The sequence below is a fragment of the Aquarana catesbeiana genome, linkage group LG13, assembly GCF_042186555.1.
Source record: "Aquarana catesbeiana isolate 2022-GZ linkage group LG13, ASM4218655v1, whole genome shotgun sequence".
Taxonomy (NCBI): domain Eukaryota; kingdom Metazoa; phylum Chordata; class Amphibia; order Anura; family Ranidae; genus Aquarana; species Aquarana catesbeiana.
In genome coordinates, this window is record NC_133336.1 from 214430816 (window position 1) to 214454259 (window position 23444).

The window sequence follows — 23444 nt, forward strand, 5'->3', positions numbered from 1 at the left end:
GACTGCTGTGTAGATTAGTGAAAGTTGCAGGGGGCTACGGAGGTTTAAAGGTCTTACAGTTGTAGAGGAACGCTTCAGTACCTTTTAGGGGAGCTGCAGGCACAAAAGTTCTACGGGAACATGGACTCCATGCTCAAGCACTGACACAACGTCCCACTTGATAGAGGATGCAGTCCCGTGATTATGGTTGCCACCTCGTCCCTTTAAATCCGAACACATATTTAATACACAGGTTCTGTGGCTGATTAAGGTGGTAATTAAACTCACTTGGTGCCTTATCTGCATTTAAATAGCCTCAGAACCCGTGTAATTCAAAGGTGTTCAGGTTTAAAGGGATGAGGTGACAACTCTACCCGTGATGTGTCATATGATGCAGCCACCACACTCCAGGTAAAACCCAGATGTGGCTGCTGGCAAAAAGAAAAGACACCAACACTGGAACACAAGCCAACTGGAAGTCAATCGACCCTAACCAAGCTCCCTTATTCTCCTGCTTGTTCTGTAGACCATGGTGTTTAGATGAGCTGTTCGGGCCAAGCATCAGTTCAGCCCCAAACATCGCCCTTTCGGGTGTTTGCATGTTCTCCCGCTGAGCGCCCCACAATGCTCTTGCATGCCGCACAATGTGTGTTTTGAACAGCTCTGATTGGCTGAAGCAATTCACCTGACCAGTGGTCAGGTGCAAGGCTTTGCCCAGTCAGGGCAAAGAGCACCATGAGAGCTCTGATTGGGCAAAGTTATGACTTTGTCCAATCATGGCTCAGTGCTCATAGTCTCACCCCACACTATAAAAGGTTCCTTCCCGTGGAGATAGAGCTGGGCTCAGTGGTGAGAAGAATGTTTTAGCAAGCTAGTTAGGCACCTTTCACACTACCACGACTCCAAAGACACGCAATTTTTACGCGATTTTAGGGAATGCTTGTGTAACTCACATCAAAGTCGGACCAAAGTAGTGCAGGGACTACTTTGAAGTCAGCACGACTTGAAGTCATACTAATATGAATGGTTGTCATTGGAAATCCTGGGGAACGATTTATCATGTGACTTTGCAGTCCCAAGTTGCAGGACAAGTCATTGGAGTGTGGATCACCTGTATAGAGGTATCAGTACAGAGCTGGGTGTGTCCACACAAGGAATATAATACACATAAAGGGGGTGGGGAGAGGAGGGTCTGACCAGATTTCAGTTCATATAAAAGTCTCCTCACACCTGTACCCAGCATAGTGTGTGCCGTCACATCGATCACCATGGTAAGTTATATTACCTATAGAGAGTTTATATTATCCGTCCTCACCCATCATCATTGTGTTCTCTTCTCCCCATCCCCAGACTGCAATCCTCAAACCCACCAACAAAATGTTCTGTCTTCTGATCTTTCTGAGTCTCTTCTCTGCCTACAGCACCAAGGTGAGTACCTACCTTTCCTCATTATACAGGGGGAGTACCTACCTTTCCTCATTACCAGGGTGAGTACCTACCTTTCCTCATTATACAGGGGGAGTACCTACCTTTCCTCATTACCAGGGTGAGTACCTACCTTTCCTCATTATACAGGGGGAGTACCTACCTCTCCTTATTATTCAGTGGGAGCACCTACCTTTCCTCACTACCAGGGGGAGTACCTACCTTTCCTCATTATACAGGAGGAGTACCTACCTTTCCTCATACAGGGGGAGTACCTACCTTTCCTCATTATACAAGGGGAGTACCTACCTTTCCTCATTATACAAGGGGAGTATCTACCTTTCCTCATTATTCAGTGGGAGTACCTACCTTTCCTCATTATACAAGGGGAGTACCTACCTTTCCTCACTACCAGGGGGAGTACCTACCTCCATTATTACCAGGGTGAGTACCTACCTTTCCTCATTACCAGGGTGAGTACCTACCTTTCCTCATTATACAGGGGGAGTACCTACCTTTCCTCATTGTGGAGGACAATAATACATTTGTTATTAATAGGAGGCATAGAAAACTGTGACTGTGGGGGAGGGGACATTAGAGTGTAAGCTCCTCTGGTACAGAGACTGATGTGATTGGCTCAGTGATCTCTGTACAGCACTGCGGTATATGTCAGCGCTATATAAATGTATAATAATAATATTAGTGGATGGGGAGGTTGGAGATCAGATGATGGAACCTCCTCATATGTTTGTACAGGTCCAGTTGCTGGAGAAGATTATAAAGAGTTTGGCGGAAGAATTCAATAAGATCGCAAACAAGGAAGGAAATATGAAAACTTTGAATGTAAATGAGCTGGAGGAATATCTGAAGCTGAATCCTATCAAAGTAAGAAAATCATTTACATTATAATATGGACAACCAAGTGTCTTTGTTCTGGGACCCCAAGTGTCAGGGTGAAACTAGGAGATTTTGAAAAACGTTGTCTGGTCTGATGAGTCTGGATTTCAGCTCCGACTTTCAGATGGTGGGGTCAGAATTTGGCCAATGGATCCATCCTGCCTTGTATCACCGGTTCAGGCTGGTGGTGGGGTGTAATGGTGTGGGGGATGGGGTATCACAGGTTCAGGCTGGTGGTGGGGGTGTAATGGTGTGGGGGATGGGATATCACCGGTTCAGGCTGGTGGTGGGGGTGTAATGGTGTGGGGGATGGGGTATCACCGGTTCAGGCTGGTGGTGGGGTGTAATGGTGTGGGGGATGGGATATCACTGGTTCAGGCTGGTGGTGGGGGTGTAATGGTGTGGGGGATGGGATATCACCGGTTCAGGCTGGTGGTGGGGGTGTAATGGTGTGGGGGATGGGATATCACTGGTTCAGGCTGGTGGTGGGGGTGTAATGGTGTGGGGGATGGGATATCACCGGTTCAGGCTGGTGGTGGGGGTGTAATGGTGTGGGGGATGGGATATCACCGGTTCAGGCTGGTGGTGGGGGTGTAATGGTGTGGGGGATGGGATATCACCGGTTCAGGCTGGTGGTGGGGGTGTAATGGTGTGGGGGATGGGGTATCACCGGTTCAGGCTGGTGGTGGGGGTGTAATGGTGTGGGGGATGGGATATCACCGGTTCAGGCTGGTGGTGGGGGTGTAATGGTGTGGGGGATGGGGTATCACCGGTTCTGGCTGGTGGTGGGGTGTAATGGTGTGGGGGATGGGATATCACCGGTTCAGGCTGGTAGTGGGGGTGTAATGGTGTGGGGGATGGGGTATCACCGGTTCAGGCTGGTAGTGGGGGTGTAATGGTGTGGGGGATGGGGTATCACCGGTTCAGGCTGGTGGTGGGCGGTGTAATGGTGTGGGGGATGGGATATCACCGGTTCAGGCTGGTGGTGGGGGTGTAATGGTGTGGGGGATGGGATATCACCGATTCAGGCTGGTGGTGGGGGTGTAATGGTGTGGGGGATGGGATATCACTGGTTCAGGCTGGTGGTGGGGGTGTAATGGTGTGGGGGATGGGATATCACCGGTTCAGGTTGGTGGTGGGGGTGTAATGGTGTGGGGGATGGGGTATCACCGGTTCAGGCTGGTGGTGGGGGTGTAATGGTGTGGGGGATGGGGTATCACCAGTTCAGGCTGGAGGTGGGGGTGTAATGGTGTGGGGGATGGGATATCACCGGTTCAGGCTGGTGGTGGGGGTGTAATGGTGTGGGGGATGGGGTATCACCAGTTCAGGCTGGAGGTGGGGGTGTAATGGTGTGGGGGATGGGATATCACCGGTTCAGGCTGGTGGTGGGGGTGTAATGGTGTGGGGGATGGGATATCACCGGTTCAGGTTGGTGTTGGAGGTGTAATGGTGTGGGGGATGGGGTATCACCGGTTCAGGCTGGTGGTGGGGGTGTAATGGTGTGGGGGATGGGATATCACCGGTTCAGGCTGGTGGTGGGGGTGTAATGGTGTGGGGGATGGGGTATCACCGGTTCTGGCTGGTGGTGGGGTGTAATGGTGTGGGGGATGGGATATCACCGGTTCAGGCTGGTGGTGGGGGTGTAATGGTGTGGGGGGATGGGATATCACCGGTTCAGGTTGGTGGTGGAGGTGTAATGGTGTGGGGGATGGGATATCACCGGTTCAGGCTGGTGGTGGGGGTGTAATGGTGTGGGGGATGGGATATCACCGGTTCAGGCTGGTGGTGGGGGTGTAATGGTGTGGGGGATGGGATATCACCGGTTCAGGCTGGTGGTAGGGGTGTAATGGTGGGGGGGATGGGGTATCACTGGTTCAGGCTGGTGGTGGGGGTGTAATGGTGTGGGAGATGGGGTATCACCGGTTCAGGCTGGTGGTGGGGGTGTAATGGTGTGGGGGATGGGGTATCACCGGTTCAGGCTGGTAGTGGGGGTGTAATGGTGTGGGGGATGGGGTATCACCGGTTCAGGCTGGTGGTGGGCGGTGTAATGGTGTGGGGGATGGGATATCACCGGTTCAGGCTGGTGGTGGGGGTGTAATGGTGTGGGGGATGGGATATCACCGGTTCAGGCTGGTGGTGGGGGTGTAATGGTGTGGGGGATGGGGTATCACCGGTTCAGGCTGGTGGTGGGGGTGTAATGGTGTGGGGGATGGGGTATCACCAGTTCAGGCTGGAGGTGGGGGTGTAATGGTGTGGGGGATGGGATATCACCGGTTCAGGCTGGTGGTGGGGGTGTAATGGTGTGGGGGATGGGGTATCACCGGTTCAGGCTGGAGGTGGGGGTGTAATGGTGTGGGGGATGGGATATCACCGGTTCAGGCTGGTGGTGGGGGTGTAATGGTGTGGGGGATGGGGTATCACCGGTTCAGGCTGGTGGTGGGGGTGTAATGGTGTGGGGGATGGGGTATCACCGGTTCAGGCTGGTGGTGGGGGTGTAATGGTGTGGGGGATGGGGTATCACCGGTTCAGGCTGGTGGTGGAGGTGTAATGGTGTGAGGGATGGGATATCACCGGTTCAGGCTGGTGGTGGGGGTGTAATGGTGTGGGGGATGGGATATCACTGGTTTAGGCTGGTGGTGGGGGTGTAATGGTGTGGGGGATGGGATATCACCGGTTCAGGCTGGTGGTGGGGGTGTAATGGTGTGGGGGATGGGATGTCACCGGTTTAGGCTGGTGGTGGGGGTGTAATGGTGTGGGGGATGGGATATCACCGGTTCAGGCTGGTGGTGGGGGTGTAATGGTGTGGGGGATGGGATGTCACCGGTTTAGGCTGGTGGTGGGGGTGTAATGGTGTGGGGGATGGGATATCACTGGTTCAGGCTGGTGGTGGGGGTGTAATGGTGTGGGGGATGGGATATCACCAGTTCAGGCTGGTGGTGGGGGTGTAATGGTGTGGGGGATGGGATATCACCGGTTCAGGCTGGTGGTGGGGGTGTAATGGTGTGGGGGATGGGATATCACTGGTTCAGGCTGGTGGTGGGGTGTAATGGTGTGGGGGATGGGGTATCACCGGTTCAGGCTGGTGGTGGAGGTGTAATGGTGTGGGGGATGGGGTATCACCGGTTCAGGCTGGTGGTGGGGGTGTAATGGTGTGGGGGATGGGGTATCACCGGTTCAGGCTGGTGGTGGGGGTGTAATGGTGTGGGGGATGGGGTATCACCGGTTCAGGCTGGTGGTGGGGGTGTAATGGTGTGGGGGATGGGATATCACCGGTTCAGGCTGGTGGTGGGGGGTGTAATGGTGTGGGGGATGGGATATCACTGGTTCAGGCTGGTGGTGGGGATGTAATGGTGTGGGGGATGGGATATCACTGGTTCAGGCTGGTGGTGGGGGTGTAATGGTGTGGGGGATGGGGTATCACCGGTTCAGGCTGGTGGTGGAGGTGTAATGGTGTGGGGGATGGGGTATCACCGGTTCAGGCTGGTGGTGGGGGTGTAATGGTGTGGGGGATGGGATATCACCAGTTCAGGCTGGTGGTGGGAGGTGTAATGGTGTGGGGGATGGGATATCACCGGTTCAGGCTGGTGGTGGGGGTGTAATGGTGTGGGGGATGGGATATCACCGGTTCAGGCTGGTGGTGGGGGTGTAATGGTGTGGGGGATGGGATATCACTGCTTCAGGCTGGTGGTGGGGGTGTAATGGTGTGGGGGATGGGATATCACTGCTTCAGGCTGGTGGTGGGGGTGTAATGGTGTGGGGGATGGGATATCACTGGTTCAGGCTGGTGGTGGGGGTGTAATGGTGTGGGGGATGGGATATCACTGGTTCAGGCTGGTGGTGGGGGTGTAATGGTGTGGGGGATGGGGTATCACTGGTTCAGGCTGGTGGTGGGGGTGTAATGGTGTGGGGGATGGGATATCACTGGTTCAGGCTGGTGGTGGGGGTGTAATGGTGTGGGGGATGGGATATCACTGGTTCAGGCTGGTGGTGGGGGTGTAATGGTGTGGGGGATGGGATATCACTGGTTCAGGCTGGTGGTGGGGGTGTAATGGTGTGGGGGATGGGATATCACTGGTTCAGGCTGGTGGTGGGGGTGTAATGGTGTGGGGGATGGGGTATCACCGGTTCAGGCTGGTGGTGGGGGTGTAATGATGTGAGGGATGGGGTATCACAGGTTCAGGCTGGTGGTGGGGGTGTAATGGTGTGGGGGATGGGATATCACCGGTTCAGGCTGGTGGTGGGGGTGTAATGGTGTGGGGGATGGGATATCACCGGTTCAGGCTGGTGGTGGGGGTGTAATGGTGTGGGGGATGGGATATCACCGGTTCAGGCTGGTGGTGGGGGGTGTAATGGTGTGGGGGATGGGATATCACTGGTTCAGGCTGGTGGTGGGGGTGTAATGGTGTGGGGGATGGGATATCACCGGTTCAGGCTGGTGGTGGGGGGTGTAATGGTGTGGGGGATGGGATATCACTGGTTCAGGCTGGTGGTGGGGGTGTAATGGTGTGGGGGATGGGATATCACTGGTTCAGGCTGGTGGTGGGGGTGTAATGGTGTGGGGGATGGGATATCACCGGTTCAGGCTGGTGGTGGAGGTGTAATGGTGTGGGGGATGGGATATCACTGGTTCAGGCTGGTGGTGGGGGTGTAATGGTGTGGGGGGAGGGGATATCACCGGTTCAGGCTGGTGGTGGGGGTGTAATGGTGTGGGGGATGGGATATCACCAGTTCAGGCTGGTGGTGGGGGTGTAATGGTGTGGGGGGAGGGGATATCACCGGTTCAGGCTGGTGGTGGGGGTGTAATGGTGTGGGGGATGGGATATCACCGGTTCAGGCTGGTGGTGGGGTGTAATGGTGTGGGGGATGGGATATCACCGGTTCAGGCTGGTGGTGGGGATGTAATGGTGTGGGGGATGGGATATCACCGGTTCAGGCTGGTGGTGGAGGTGTAATGGTGTGGGGGATGGGATATCACTGGTTCAGGCTGGTGGTGGGGGTGTAATGGTGTGGGGGATGGGATATCACTGGTTCAGGCTGGTGGTGGGGATGTAATGGTGTGGGGGATGGGGTATCACCGGTTCAGGCTGGTGGTGGGGGTGTAATGGTGTGGGGGATGGGATATCACTGGTTCAGGCTGGTGGTGGGGGTGTAATGGTGTGGGGGATGGGATATCACTGGTTCAGGCTGGTGGTGGGGGTGTAATGGTGTGGGGGATGGGATATCACCGGTTCAGGCTGGTGGTGGAGGTGTAATGGTGTGGGGGATGGGATATCACTGGTTCAGGCTGGTGGTGGGGGTGTAATGGTGTGGGGGATGGGATATCACCGGTTCAGGCTGGTGGTGGGGGTGTAATGGTGTGGGGGATGGGATATCACTGCTTCAGGCTGGTGGTGGGGGTGTAATGGTGTGGGGGATGGGATATCACTGCTTCAGGCTGGTGGTGGGGGTGTAATGGTGTGGGGGATGGGATATCACCGGTTCAGGCTGGTGGTGGGGTGTGTAATGGTGTGGGGGATGGGCTATCACCGGTTCAGGCTGGTGGTGGGGGTGTAATGGTGTGGGGGATGGGGTAACACCAGTTCAGGCTGGTGGTGGGGGTGTAATGGTGTGGGGGATGGGGTATCATCGGTTCAGGCTGGTGGTGGGGGTGTAATGGTGTGGGGGATGGGGTATCAATAGTTCAGGCTGGTGGTGGGGGTGTAATGGTGTGGGGGATGGGGTACCTGAGTATTGTTGCTGACCATGTCCATCCCTTTATGACTACAGTGTCCCCATCTTCTGATGGCTCCTCCCAGCAGGATAATGCACCATGTCACAAAGCTCCAATCATCTCACCACTGGACAATGAGGTCACTGTACTCCATTGTCCTCCACACTCACCACATCTCATCCAATAGAACACCTTTGGGATGTGGTGGAACAGGAGATTCAGGTCATGGATGTGCAGCCGACAAATCTGCAGCAACGGTGTGATGTTATCATGTCACTATGAAGCAAAATCTCTGAGGAACGTTTCCAACACCTTGTTGTATCTATGCCACCTAGAATGAAGGCAAAAGGGGTCCAACACACTATTAGCAAGGGTAACCTAGCTAGTAGGTACACTCTGGACAGGAAAGGGTTACCTCTGATGTATGATGATGATGAGGATCACCTCTGGGTGTACCTAATCTGATCCCCATCATCATCGGAATGTTTCCAACACCTTGTTGTATCTATGCCACCAAGAATGAAGGCAAAAGGGGGTCCAACCCGATACTAGCAAGGGGGACCTAATCTGATCCTCATCATCATCATACATCAGAGGTAATAATTGTGAAGTGGAAGGAAAATGATAAATGATACAAATAAATATGTGAAAAGTGTGGGGGGGGCATTTGTATTCAGCCCCCTTTACTCTGATACCCCTAACTAAAATCTAGTGGAACCTAATTAGTAAATAGAGTCCACCTGTGTGTCATTTAATCTCAGTATAAATACAGCTGTTCTGTGAAGCCCTCTGAGATTTCTTAGAGAACCTTAGTGAACAAGCAGCATCATGAAGGCCAAGGAACACACCAGACAGGTCAGGGATAAAGTTGTGGAGAAGTATAAAGCAGGGTTGGGTTATAAAGGAATATCCCAAGCTTTGAACATCTCACGAAGACATGGCCGTCCACCTAAACTGACTGGCCGGGCAAGGAGAACATTCATCAGAGAAGCAGCCAAGAGGTCCATGGTAACTCTGGAGGATCTGCAGAGATCCACAGCTCAGGTGGGAGAATCTGTCCACAGGACAACTATTAGTCGTGTTCTCCACAAATCTGCCCTTTATGGAAGAGTGACAAGAAGAAAGCCATTGTTCACACAGGGGTGACCTGTCAGGTGACTTAGCGGCCTGACAAGTCGCGCTCCATTCTCTACAATGGAACCGTTCTAATAGGAGCGACTCAAGTCAAACTCAACTCAAAGGTTCCTGTACTACTTTGGGGCAACTTCAGAGCGGCTTGCATTGACTTCTATACAGAAGTAGTTTTGCAGGTCGCGCTGTACGGGGCGGTTTCAGAGTCGGGCGACTTTGAAGCCCCCCTGTATGAACCGGCTCTAAAGGGACAAGGACTCCAGAATGAATAAATAAAAAATAATATCTTTTAACTCTACTCCAGATACTGCATGTAGTTACTTTCTAAAGCAAGTCACACACAATCAACAGCCGAATTGGTGATTGGGGAACCCTCTGAAAAGTCTTTTTGCTGATACCTGACATTCAAAAATCATTATCTAAAAAATATATTGAGGGTTGCATAGCGTTGACTAATTTTAAAGAGGACCTCATAATCTTGATACACAAACTACAAAGATGAAAAAAACAGACGTGTAGAATTTTTACCACGAAAGCCTCAAATTTCCAAACTAAATACACTTTTTTATTTCCTGTGGGATACTCTTCTAGAATGGAATCTCGGTGTAATGTAGGCAGGAACCGGGGAAAGATGGGAAAAGATGGTTGATTAAATCTAAGTCTTCCTTCTCTAGGAGCAAAAAGACGCCACCTCCGTGGACAGGATCCTGAAGGAGCTGGATGAGAACGGAGATGGGGAGGTGGACTTTCAGGAGTTTTTCATCTTGGTGGCCTCTTTGACCGTGGCCTGCAACACCTTCTTCTGTGAGAGCAGCTGAGGCACTCTGACCGTTCATTCCACCGCCATGGAGGAGACCCTTGTACAAAGACTGATGTCTCAATAAACTAGAAATTTATCCTTTAAATGCTTCTGTGTTTCTGTTTTCTGTATCAATATATCTATAGAATACCAATGACCATAATCCAATACCAATATCCTGAGTGTCCGGGTGTCATTGTTCTGGGACCCCAAGTGACAGGGCTTATAACCTTTTGTTAATGTAATGCCCCGTATTCTCTTGGGTTTTTAGATGCATTCTGTTATGTACAGGCCACATTACGGGTTAAAGACAAACATCGGCGTGTGGTGTGACGTTGATGTTGACAAACGCAGATAAACAGTTCAATGAGGATGAGATGTACTGTGAGGCCGGCCTGTACTGTGACTATTAGTTTGTTCAGGTAAAGATCACCGATTGTTCAAAACTCGCCTGAGGTCCCGGATCTCCAGCATTCATTATTGGAAGAGCAGACAGAACAATTCATTAATTCCCAGTAAGTACTGGTTTTATTTATCTTGTGGAATGGAGAACAGGAGCAGGCGGTAGACCTTTGGGTACAGCAAGATGCTCATATAAAGATTTATTGAGCCCGTTTGTCAAAATCATACATCCTGAGCAAAAAACATCCTCATTAGGCTGATATCATACGGTGTAGTCCCGGTGTAATCCTTGTAGTCCCTATCAGTGAGACGGAGAAGGCTTGTATATCTGCAGGACGGGATGGGGGTGGTCTATCATAGTTACATGATTGAGATTTAGTCATAATAGGCATTGGGGGAACAGAACCAGCACAGTGATCTGTCACATAACAAAAATAGACAGAACCAGAATCTGTACCACAGACCTCATTCTAGTGACTTTACAAAAGAATACAATTTGCACTTTTTATGAGTTATAACTAGTTTACAGATAAAACTAAAATTGGTTCAAACAGGGCTTTTTTTCTCAAACAATAGGTGCTGGAACTCAACCACGACCCCCCAAAACCCTTCTACCCACGCACACCCTCCAAATCAAATCAAATAGTAGGTGTGGCCAATCAAATTTCATGAACAGTAGGAGGGTCTTAAGGGGACATTAAATACCAGGATTGAAATCGGACTTCTGTGTTTACAAGTGATTGTGGTGAGCAGCTCCCCTGAAAAAAAAGCCCTGGGTTCCAATAACATTAATGAAAACCCGGCTTCCCAAAGCTCCTGATAGCTAAACAACACTGATGGAACCGTGTCACATCTTTTTCACTTTTCTATTCGGTTTTCCATGGACCGGAAAGTGTCAAGACAAGGCCTGGTGGACAGTGGTGGCCAATTATGTTCCCTGTGCCGTCCCGGCCACTCTCGGTGCAAATATAAAGCTTCGCCTGCCTCAACACTGCACATTTTGGCTTCATTTTTCTTGGGTTCTAGAAGGTCTTGTCCTGGTATTGGGTGTAGCCCAGGTTCAGACTGTGGATGTAGTGGAGACTGCGGGTACAGAGGTGGAAGAGAATGGATGGCAGATGGGGATGCCAAGGCATAAAAGGGACTGCTGTGTAGATTAGTGGAAGTTGCAGGCGGCTACTGAGGTTTAATGGTCTTACAGTTGTAGAGGAACGCTTCAGTACCTTTTAGGGGAGCTGCAGGCACAAAAGTTCTAGAGGAACATGGACTCCATGCTCAAGCACTGACACAACGTCCCAATTGATTTCAAATAGAGGATGCAGTCCTGTGATTATGGTTGCCACCTCATCCCTTTAAACCCGAACACATATTAATTACACAGGTTCTGTGGCTGATTAAGGTGGTAATTAAACTCACTTGGTGCCTTATCTGCATTTAATTAGCCTCAGAACCTGTGTAATTCAAAGGTGTTCAGGTTTAAAGGGATGAGGTGACAACTCTACCCGTGATGTGTCATATGATGCAGCCACCACACTCCAGGTAAAACCCAGATGTGGCTGCCGGCAAAAGAAAAGACACCAACACTGGAACACAAGCCAACTGGAAGTCAATCGACCCAAACCAAGCTCTCTTATTCTCCTGCTTGTTCTGTAGACCATGGTGTTTAGATGAGCTGTTCGGGCCAAGCATCAGTTCAGCCCCAAACATCGCCCTTTCAGGTGTTTGCATGTTCTCCCAGCATCCCACAATGCACTGCATTTTTACCAGCTCTGATTGGCTAAAGCAATTCACCTGACCAGCGGTCAGGTGCAAGGCTTTGCCCAGTCAGGGCAAAGAGCACTGTGAGAGCTCTGATTGGGCAAAGTTATGACTTTGTCCAATCATGGCTCAGTGCTCATAGTCTCACCCCACACTATAAAAGGTTCCTTCCCTTGATAGAGCTGGACTCAGTGGTGAGAAGAATGTTTTATCAAGCTAGTTAGTCGCCTTTCACACTACTGCGACTCCAAAGTCATGCAATTTTGCCACGATTTTGTGGCCACGATTTTAGGGAATGCCTGTGTAACTCGCATCAAAGTCAGACCAAAGTAGTGCAGAGACTACTTTGAAGTCAGCACGACTTGAAGTCGTACTAATATGAATGGTTGTCATTGGAAATCATGGGGAATGACTTCTCATGTGACTTTGCAGTCCCAAGTCACAGGACAAGTCATTGGAGTGTGGATCACCTGTATAGAGGTATCAGTACAGAGCTGGGTGTGTCCACACAAGGAATATAATACACATAAAGGGGGTGGGGAGAGGAGGGTCTGACCAGATTTCAGTTCATATAAAAGTCTCCTCACACCTGTACCCAGCATAGTGTGTGCCGTCACATCGATCACCATGGTAAGTTATATTACCTATAGAGAGTTTATATTACCCGTCCTCACCCATCATCATTGTGTTCTCTTCTCCCCATCCCCAGACTGCAATCTTCAAACCCACCAACAAAATGTTCTGTCTTCTGATCTTTCTGAGTCTCTTCTCTGCCTACAGCACCAAGGTGAGTACTTACCTTTCCTCATTACCAGGGTGAGTACCTACCTTTCCTCATTACCAGGGTGAGTACCTACCTTTCCTCATTACCAGGGGGAGTACCTACCTTTCCTCATTACCAGGGGGAGTACCTACCTTTCCTCATTGCGGTGGACAATAATACAATTGTTATTAATAGGAGGCATAGAAAACTGTGACTGTGGGGGAGGGGACATCAGAGTGTAAGCTCATCTGGTACAGAGACTGATGTGATTGGCTCAGTGATCTCTGTACATCACTGCAGTATATGTCAGCACTATATAAATGTATAATAATAATATTAGTGGATGGGGAGGTTGGAGATCAGATGATGGAACCTCCTCATATGTTTGTACAGGCCCTGATGCTGGAGGAGAGAATACAGAGTTTGGTCGAAGAATTAAATGAGATCGGAAAGAAGGCAGGAAGTCCAACAATTTTCACTGAAAATGACGTGAAGGAATATCTGTTGCAGAATACTGTCAAAGTAAGAAAATCATTTACATTATAATATGGACCCCCAAGTGTCATTGTTCTGGGACCCCCAAGTTTTAGGGTGTCATTGTTCTGGGTCCCCAAGTAACAGGGTGTCATTGTCTTGGGACCCCCAAGTGTCAGGGTGTCATTGTTCTGGGACCCCAAGTGTCAGGGTGTCATTGTTCTGGGGCCCCCAAGTGTCAGGGTGTCATTGTTCTGGGACCCCAAGTGTCAGGGTGTCATTGTTCTGGGGCCCCCAAGTGTCAGGGTGTCATTGTTCTGGGACCCCAAGTGTCAGGGTGTCATTGTTCTGGGACCCCAAGTGTCAGGGTGTCATTGTTCTGGGGCCCCCAAGTGTCAGGGTGTCATTGTTCTGGTGCCCCCAAGTGTAATGTTGTCCTTATTCTGGGGCCCCCAAGGGTCATGGTGTTATTGTTCAGGGCCCCCCCAAGTGTCAGGTTGTCATTGTTCTGGGGCCCCCAAGTGTCAGGGTGTCATTATTCAGGGGCCCGCAAGTGTCAGGGTGTCATTGTTCAGGGGCCCCCCTGTGTCAGGTTGTCATTGTTCTGGGACCCCCAAGTGTCAGTGTATCATTGTTCTGGGACACCAAGTGTCAGGGTGTCATTGTTCTGGGTCCCCCAACTGTCAGGGTGTTATTGTTCTGGGACCCCTAAGTGTCAGGGTGTCATTGTTCTGGGGCCCCCAAGTGTCAGGGTGTCATTGTTTTGGGACCCCCAACTGTCAGTGTGTCATTGTTCTGGACTCCCAAATGTCAGGGTGTCATTGTTCTGTGGCCCCAAGTAACAGGGTGTCATTGTTCTGGGACCCCCAAGTGTCAGGGTGTCATTGTTCTGGGACCCCCAAGTGTCAGGGTGTCATTGTTCTGGGGCCCCAAGTAACAGGGTGTCATTGTTCTGGGACCCCCAAGTGTCAGGGTGTCATTGTTCTCGGACCCCCCAAGTGTCGGGGTGTCATTGCTCTGAGACCCCCAAGTGTCATGGTGTCATTGTTCTGGGACCTTCAAGTGTAAGGTGCCATTGTTCTGGGACCCCCAAGTGTCAGGTTGTCATTGTTCTGGGGCCCCCAAGTGTCAGGTTGTCATTGTTATGGGGCCCCCAAGTGTCAGGGTGTCATTATTCTGTGCCCCCCAAGTGTCAGGGTGTCATTGTTCTTTGACCCCCAAGTTTTAGGGTGTCATTGTTCTGGGACCCCAAGTGTCAGGGTGTCATTGTTCTGGGACCCCCAAGTGTCAGGATGTCATTGTTCTGGGTCCCCCAACTGTCAGGGTGTTATTGTTCTGGGACCCCTAAGTGTCAGGGTTTCATTATTCAGGGGCCCCCAAGTGTCAGGGTGTCGTTGTTCAGGGGCCACCCAGTGTCAGGGTGTCATTGTTCTGGGACCCTCAAGTGTAAGGATGTCATTGTTCTGGGACACCCAAGTGTCAGGTTGTTATTGTTCTTGGACCCCCAAGTTTTAGGGTGTCCTTGTTCTGGGGCCCCAAGTGTCAGGGTGTCATTGTTCTGGGACCCCCAAGTGTAATGTTGTCCTTATTCTGGGGCCCCCTAGGGTCATGGTGTCATTGTTCAGGGCCCCCCCAAGTGTCAGGTTGTCATTGTTCTGGGGCCCCCAAGTGTCAGGGTGTCATTGTTCAGGGGGCCCCCTGTGTCAGGTTGTCATTGTTCTGGGGCCCCCAAGTGTCAGGGTGTCATTGTTCTGGGACCCCCAAATGTAAGGGTGTCATTGTTCTTGGACCCCCAAGTGTCGGGTGTCATTGTTCTGGGGCCCCAAGTGTTAGGGTCTATTTGTTCTGGGGCCCCCACGTGCCAGGGTGTCATTGTTCTGGGACCCTCAAGTGTAAGGGTGTCATTGTTCTGGGCCCCCTAAGTGTCAGGGTGTCATTGTTCTGGGGGCCCCAAGTGTCAGTGTGTCCTTGTTCTGGGGCCCCAAGTGTCAGGGTGTCATTGTTCTGGGACCCCCAAGTGTCAGGGTGTCATTGTTCTGGGACCCCCAAGTGTCAGAATGTCATTGTTCTTGGATCCCCAAGTGTTGGGGTGTCCTTTATCTGGGACCCCTAAGTGTCAGGGTGTCCTTGTTCTGGGACCCCCAAGTGTCAGGGTGTCATTGTTCTGGGGCCCCCAAGTGCAAGGGTTTCATTGTTCTGGGACCCTCAAGTGTAAGGTGCCATTGTTCTGGGACCCCCAAGTGTCAGGTTGTCATTGTTCTGGGGCCCCCAAGTGTCAGGTTGTCATTGTTATGGGGCCCCCAAGTGTCAGGGTGTCATTATTCTGTGCCCCCCAAGTGTCAGGGTGTCATTGTTCTTGGACCCCCAAGTTTTAGGGTGTCATTGTTCTGGGACCCCAAGTGTCAGGGTGTCATTGTTCTGGGTCCCCCAACTGTCAGGGTGTTATTGTTCTGGGACCCCTAAGTGTCAGGGTTTCATTATTCAGGGGCCCCCAAGTGTCAGGGTGTCGTTGTTCAGGGGCCACCCAGTGTCAGGGTGTCATTGTTCTGGGACCCTCAAGTGTAAGGGTGTCATTGTTCTGGAACCCCCAAAATGTCAGGGTGTCAATGTTCTGGGACACCCAAGTGTCAGGTTGTTATTGTTCTTGGACCCCCAAGTTTTAGGGTGTCCTTGTTCTGGGGCCCCAAGTGTCAGGGTGTCATTGTTCTGGGGCCCCCAAGTGTCAGGGTGTCATTGTTCTTGGACCCTCAAGTGTAAAGGTGTCATTGTTCTGGGACCCCCAAGTGTAATGTTGTCCTTATTCTGGGGCCCCCTAGGGTCATGGTGTCATTGTTCAGGGCCCCCCCAAGTGTCAGGTTGTCATTGTTCTGGGGCCCCCAAGTGTCAGGGTGTCATTATTCAGGGGCCCCCAAGTGTCAGGGTGTCATTGTTCAGGGGCCCCCCTGTGTCAGGTTGTCATTGTTCTGGGGCCCCCAAGTGTCAGGGTGTCATTGTTCTGGGACCCCCAAATGTAAGGGTGTCATTGTTCTTGGACCCCCAAGTGTCGGGTGTCATTGTTCTGGGGCCCCAAGTGTTAGGGTCTATTTGTTCTGGGGCCCCCACGTGCCAGGGTGTCATTGTTCTGGGACCCTCAAGTGTAAGGGTGTCATTGTTCTGGGCCCCCTAAGTGTCAGGGTGTCATTGTTCTGGGGGCCCCAAGTGTCAGTGTGTCCTTGTTCTGGGGCCCCAAGTGTCAGGGTGTCATTGTTCTGGGACCCCCAAGTGTCAGGGTGTCATTGTTCTGGGACCCCCAAGTGTCAGAATGTCATTGTTCTTGGATCCCCAAGTGTTGGGGTGTCCTTTATCTGGGACCCCTAAGTGTCAGGGTGTCCTTGTTCTGGGACCCCCAAGTGTCAGGGTGTCATTGTTCTGGGGCCCCCAAGTGCAAGGGTTTCATTGTTCTGGGACCCTCAAGTGTCAGGTTGTCATTGTTCTGGGACCCCCAAGTGTCAGGGTGTCATTGTTCTGGGGCCCCCAAGTGCAAGGGTTTCATTGTTCTGGGACCCTCAAGTGTAAGGTGCCATTGTTCTGGGACCCCCAAGTGTCAGGGTGTCATTATTCTGGGGCCCCAAAGTGTTAGGGTGTCATTGTTCTGGGGGCCCCAAATGTCAGGTGGCATTGTTCTTTGACCCCCCCAAGTGTTAGTGTGTCATTGTTCTGGGACCCCCATGTGTCAGGGTGTCATTGTTCTGGGGCCCCAAGTGTCAGGGTGTCATTGTTCTGGGGCCCCAGGTGAACTCTTCAGCAGAGAAGCCCCCTTTCTATGTTGCAGTTCCCAGGCTCGGTGGATGAAAAGGAATCTCCCTAATGGGGAAGACCATTCTCAGCTCTCACAGAAAGATTCCTTTCAGCGACACCATACACTATGTAATCTGATTGTACAACCTTTGGGTCTTTGAATAACCATCTTTGTGGAGGCCGGTCCTCTTCTCACGATTACAGGGAGGAGTAATTATCAACTTATTGGGAGTGAACTTTGTGAAAGGTCAGGAAGATGTCCCCCCCGGGCCATTGATGGAAAGTTCAATCATCCTATAATTATAATTATTATTTCCAGAGGGTGAGATCGGGGAGATTGAATGACAACCGACTCTCAGTTCTGAAATCTGAAGCCCTCATTTTGATCTTCTGGTAACATTGTGACATTAAAATCCTCCAAAATCACATGGAGATTTATTACCAATCATACCGAAATAATTTCCGGTAGTTGGGGGAACTCTGGAACCTTCTATGTGGTGCAGTTTTGGCAGAAGGACCTGCAGCCATAGACCATAATTGGTCCCTCTTGTTATTTTGGTGTTTACTCGGGGAGTTACTGTGGATCTTTTGTTTGCCTGTTTATTTAAAGGGTACAATACTAACCATATCTTTCTGATCTGATCCATCCTCACTGCGAGGATTCCCTGTCCTATAGACATACTCATCATCCTGACCTATTCTGTGTCTGCATTCACATTTATTTACTAATGGACATGGGTGGCAAGTTTCACTTCAAATTGAGATTTGGGGGGGAAATTGTTTGTTATTCTGAAATTTGGATGTATCTGAATTTCCAAATTACAATAATTAATGAATTTAAACGAATATGATGAACCAAAATTTCCGACGAAATCCAAATTCAAATAGTTATCGAATTACCAAAGAGAATAGAAAATAAAGGAATAGAAAAGAATATAATAGAAAATAAAAGAATAGAATATAATAGAGTAAAACAGAGCAGAATACAAAATAAAAGAATAGAAAAAAATTGAATAGAAAAAAAGGGGACAGAATAGCAAATAAAAGAATAGAGCAAAACAGACTAAAATAGAATAGGAAATAAAGGAATAGAACAGAATAAAATAGAATATAACTGTAACGAAACATCCCACACTCCGCTTGAGTGCTTTTGTCCTTTACCGCTTCCTCCCAGTCTGAATATAGATATAAGATATTCCAACCACTGACAACCAAGAACTAGACAGTACTCGTTTGGCTGCTGAACATTATTATTATTATTATTATTATTGTTATTATACAGGATTTATAGCACCAACAGTTTTCACAGAGCTTAACAAAATGAAGGCAGACATTACAGTTACATTACAATTTGGTACAAGAGGAATCAGAGGGCCCTGCTCACTAGAGCTTACAATCTAGGAGGGGGGGCAATTGATACAAAAGGTAATAGCTGTGGGGGATGAGCTGATGGAGAAAGTGACACAGTATATTAGATAGAAGCAGCATAGGATTCTTTAAAAAGAGAAGGGTTTTCAGGGATCGTCTAAAGATGGATAGATTAGGGGACAGTCGTACAGATTGGGGTAGGGAGTTCCAAAGGATGGGAGAAGCTCTGGAGAAATCCTGAACATGAACTGTTTATTGAAACACGGGTACACAGAGGTAACACTCGGGACAATCCCCCCTCCCTTTGCATTCAGGGCAGGGTAGACTGTCCAATCAGCAGGGAGAGCTGTTGGAGGAATTCCCCCTCCCTCCTCACAGCAAATACACATACACATCCCATAATACTTTCTCCCAAGGCAGACAGACACAATAGAACAATGGAATACAGCCACACCACCAAACGACCCAGCAGAGAGCATACCATAGTATGAGACAATATACAATATATACAGTTGTGCTCAAATGTTTGCATACCCTGGCAGGAATTGTGAAATTCTGGCATTAATATTGAAAATATGACTGATCGAGCCAAAAAAATGTTTTGTTTTTTTATGGATAGTAATCACATGAAGCCATTTATTATAACATTCGTTTTTTGGATCCTTTTTAAATCCTAATGATAACAGAAATCACCCATATGGCCTGATCAAAAGTTTACATACCCTGGAAGGTTTGGCCTTGTTACAGACACAGAAGGTGGCACACACGGGTTAAAAATGGCAATTAAAGGTTAATTTCCCACATTTGTGGCTTTTTAAATCGCAATTAGTGTCTGTGTATAAATAGTCAATGAGTTTGTTAGCTCTCACATGGATGCACTAAGCAGGCTGGACACTAAGCCATGGGGAGCAGAAAAGAACAGTCAAAAGACCTGCGTAACAAGGTTGTGAAACTTTACAAAGATGGAAAAGGATATAAAAAGATATCCAAAGCCTTGAATATGCCAGTCAGTACTGTTCAATCACTTAAGAAGTGGAACATTTGGGGATCTCTTGATACCAAGCCAAGGTCAGGTAGATCAAGAATTAAGAAACATTTCAGCCACAACTGCCACTGGAACTGTTCAGGATACAAAGAAAAAACCCACAGGTAACCTCAGGAGAAATACAGGCTGACCCTCTACATATCCCCCTGTTCCAGGCCAGGGGTCTGGACACCACGAATCAAGTGGTAATAGACCCGCATTCTGATGTACCTTTCCTGGTCTATGTACCACTACAAACTTGAAGTCCTGTAGAGGAAGGAACCACCGGGTGATTCTGGAGTTTTTGTCTTTATTTTGGGCCATCCACATAAGGGGTGCATCATCTGAAACTAACTTGAAGGGTCCGCCCAACAAGTAATAGCGGAGTGTATCCAAAGCCCATTTTATTGCAAGACCAGTGGCGTACTAAGTGGGGGGCGAGCTGTCCTGGGTGCCACACACTGGGGGGTTTCAGGCCAGTGCCCCCTCTCTGCGACTGAAGTGGAGACAGCGGGCATTTGGTACATTATGGGTCTGAAGGGGGAGGTCTGCATTGTAGGGGGTTCTGCACTGTAGTGTGGGTCTGTATTGTAGGGGGTCTGCTCTGTAGGGGGGTCTGCACTGTAGGGGGGTCTTTATTGTAGGGGGTTCTGTATTATAAGGGAAGTTCTGTACTGTAGAGGGTCTGTACTGTAGGGGGGTCTGTAAGGAGGGTCTTTACTGTAGGGGGTCTGCACTGTAGGGGGGTTCTGTACTGAATGGGAGGGTGTCTGCACTGTAGGGGGGTCTGCACTGTAGTGGGGTCTGTCTAACATGCAGGGGGTCCAGGGCTGTTAGGGGGTGTCTGTGTAACATACAGGTGTCCAGAGATGTGGGGCCTGTGTGATGTAAAGGGGTCCAGAGGTGTAGGGGGCTGTGTAATGTAAAGGGGTCCAGAGGTGCAGGGGGATGTGTAATGTAAAGGGGTCCAGAGGTAAAAGAGCTGTGTAATGTAAAGGGGTCCAGAGGTGCAGGGTGCTGTGTAATGTAAACGGGTCCAGAGGTGCAGGATGCTGTGTAATGTAAAGGGTTCCAGAGGTGCAGGGTGATGTGTATTTTAAAGGGGTCCAGAGGTGCAGTGTGCTGTGTGATGTAAAGGGGTCTAGAGGTACAAGGGCTGTGTAATGTAAAAGGGTCCAGAAGTGCAGGGTGCTGTGTAATGTGAAGGGGTCCAGAGGTGCAGGGTGCTATGTAATGTAAAGGGGTCCAGAGGTGCAGGGTGCTGTGTAATGTAAAGGGGCCCAAAGGTGCAGGGTGCTATGTAATGTAAAGGGGCCCAAAGGTGCAGGGTGCTGTGTAATGTAAAGGGTTCCAGAGGTGCAGGGTGCTGTGTAATGTAAAGGGGTCTAGAGGTACAAGGGCTGTGTAATGTAAAGAGGTCCTTAGGTGCAAGGTGCTGTGTAATGTAAAGGGGTCCAGAGGTGCAGGGTAATGTACACAGTAGTGACAAAGAGATATTTAAGGATGCAGAGGTATGCAGAGGGCACAGTGCGGTGTTTTTACATTTTAAGGTGGAGGGGTGCCAAAAATAGGATCCGCCCCAGGTGCCAAATGCACTAGGTATGCCCCTGTGCGAGACACTCCCTTTCCACAATGGAATAATTCCTCTCAGCTGGCATGAGCCTCTGGCTCAAGTACACAACGGGATGCTCATCCCCCCAACCATCTGGAACAGTAATGCAGCCAGACCCAACTTTGAGGCATCTGTTTGTACCAGGACCTCTTTGTGGGAGTTGAGAGCTACCAACACTGGTTCCTGGCACAAAGCTTGCTTCAACCGGCAGAACGCTGCTTCTGCTTCTGCACTCCACTGAACAACAGTTGCGTTCTTTCCCTTGGTGAGATCAGTCAGAGGCGCTGCTAGACTGGCAAAATTGGGGACAAACCTCCTATAATATCCCACAATGCCAAGGAAAGAACACACCTGTTTCTTTGTGAGTGGACGGGGCCCATTTCTGGATAGCCTCCACCTTGTTTAGTTGGGGTTTAATCACACCCCTTCCTACAACACACCCCAGGTAGCGGGCTGCCTCCAACCCGACCTTGCCCTTTTCTGGGTTTACTGTGATCCCTACCCTTCGGAGCACATCCAAAACCAACTGGACCTTCGGTAAGTGACTCTCTCAGTCCTGACTAAAGATGACAATGTCATCAATGTAGGCTCCTGAGAATTCCTTATGAGGTCTCAGGACAAAGTCCATGGCCCTCTGGAAAGTGGCTGGGGCCCCATGTAACCCAAAAGGCATTCGGGCATATTGCCATAACCCCTCTGGTTTGGCAAATGCATTTTTTTTCTTTAGCCTCTGGGGAAAGCAGGATCTGCCAGTATCCCTTGGTCTAGACAAGAGTGGTGATGTATTGGGCCGGTCCTAATCTCTCGATTAACTCATCCACTCGGGGCATGGGATATGCGCCTGGCTTGGAGACTTCATTTAACTTGTGAAAGTCATTGCAGAACCACCAGGTTCCATTCCGCTTGAGTACAAGGACTATAGGGCTGGACCAGCTACTTCTCAATGATCCCAAGGTCCAACGTACTCTTAATCCTCATAAACACGATCAGATTTTCCGACCGGGAAATGTGTGATGACAGGCTGTTGCTGGAAAATCCGACCATGTGTATGCGCCATCTGACAATGGCGCATACACATTTTAAGCTGACAAATGTCTGTTGTCGGATTTTCCGAGCGTGTGTACACAAGTCCGTGGGACAAAAGTCCAAAGTACAAACACGCATGCTCGGAAGCAAGGACGAGCCGAAAGCAGTCGGTCTTGTAAACTGGCGTTCGTAATGGAGAATTAACATTCGTGACGTGGCAAATTATGAAATCTGGAAATGCAACACCCAATTCTCTTCTTCTTTAATGGGATAATAATGAAGCTGCTTTGCTGGTGATACTGATGGATTATTGCAAACACATTTTCAAAGGGTTTTTTTTTCTAGTGATATCAAGAATAATATTATTATGTTTTTTTTTTATTTGGGCAAGTTACCACAACACCATTATCCCGTAGTTTTTAAGATCAAAGATACAACTATGTTGGTGTCCCTTGTCAATATTACATTGTATTTTTTTAAATGTAACTGCCGACTCCCAAACTGTCATTTGAAGTAAAACACATAGCCAAGTATTATTCTACACAATTTTTTTATTGTGCATTAAAAAAAGAAAACAAATAAAATTAGACATGCTATCTGCCAATAGAAAAAGTGCATTCTATGCATCCAAAAATATAGAAAATATACCAAATCAAATCATTATTCAGCCAAAAAAATAATGTCAAAGCAATAACTCCAAGGCTAATAATAAATAACACGCTATCTCCTCCGATTCCGTAATATGTCTGGTTGACGAACGGCCATCAGAAACAAACTGAAAAGCGCAAAATGAAAAGGGCTGAAATGAAAAGCGTGAATCAACACTCACCAAACTTCTACTAACACAAAATTAGCAGAAGGAGCCCAAATGGTGGCGCTTAAGAGTTGAAAAACAATGTAGTACGTCACTACGTTCGTATTTGTTGGCCGACAATTCCTTGCCGTTTGTATGCAAGACAAGTTTGGACCAACGCCATTCAGACAAAAGTCCACGGTTTTGTTGGCCAACAATCTGATCGTGTGTACGAGGCTTTAAGCTTGGCCGAGACAATATCCCGGCGAGCATTGGGTATGCGGTAGGGTTTGAGGTTTACTCAAATGCCAGGGTCTGTGATGACATCATGTTCAATTACCGAGGTTAGGCCCGGCAGGATTGAAAAAATGTCTCGATTCCTCTGCAAAAACTCCCAGGACTCCTGTTTTTGAGAAGGGGAGAGAGCCTCTGCAATCCCTACCTTCTTAATCTGAGCGTCAGGATCTTCCGGGACCTTCAGACTGACTATCAAAACCTGTCTATCT

General features: G+C 49.5%; 2 protein-coding genes across 2 annotated transcripts in view; both read left to right on the forward strand.

The window, feature by feature from the left end:
* The window catches only part of LOC141116392 (protein S100-A6-like), a 255492-nt gene that overhangs the window by 39130 nt on the left and 192918 nt on the right, over positions 1–23444 (forward strand). The window lies entirely within an intron of this gene.
* On the forward strand, positions 1181–10029 carry LOC141116390 (protein S100-A1-like). Its single transcript, XM_073608640.1, has 4 exons — positions 1181–1250; positions 1330–1407; positions 2161–2289; positions 9817–10029. The coding sequence occupies exons 1-4, from the start codon at positions 1248–1250 to the stop codon at positions 9958–9960; spliced, it is 354 nt and encodes a 117-aa protein (XP_073464741.1). The 5' UTR covers positions 1181–1247; the 3' UTR covers positions 9961–10029.

What these genes read in the sequence shown, in the direction of transcription:
- LOC141116390 (XM_073608640.1), top strand. An exon ending in TCTCTGCCTACAGCACCAAG is followed by an intron (nt 1,408 to 2,160) that starts GTGAGTACCTAC and finishes ATGTTTGTACAG; the next exon opens with GTCCAGTTGCTGGAGAAGAT. An exon ending in TGAAGCTGAATCCTATCAAA is followed by an intron (nt 2,290 to 9,816) that starts GTAAGAAAATCA and finishes TTCCTTCTCTAG; the next exon opens with GAGCAAAAAGACGCCACCTC.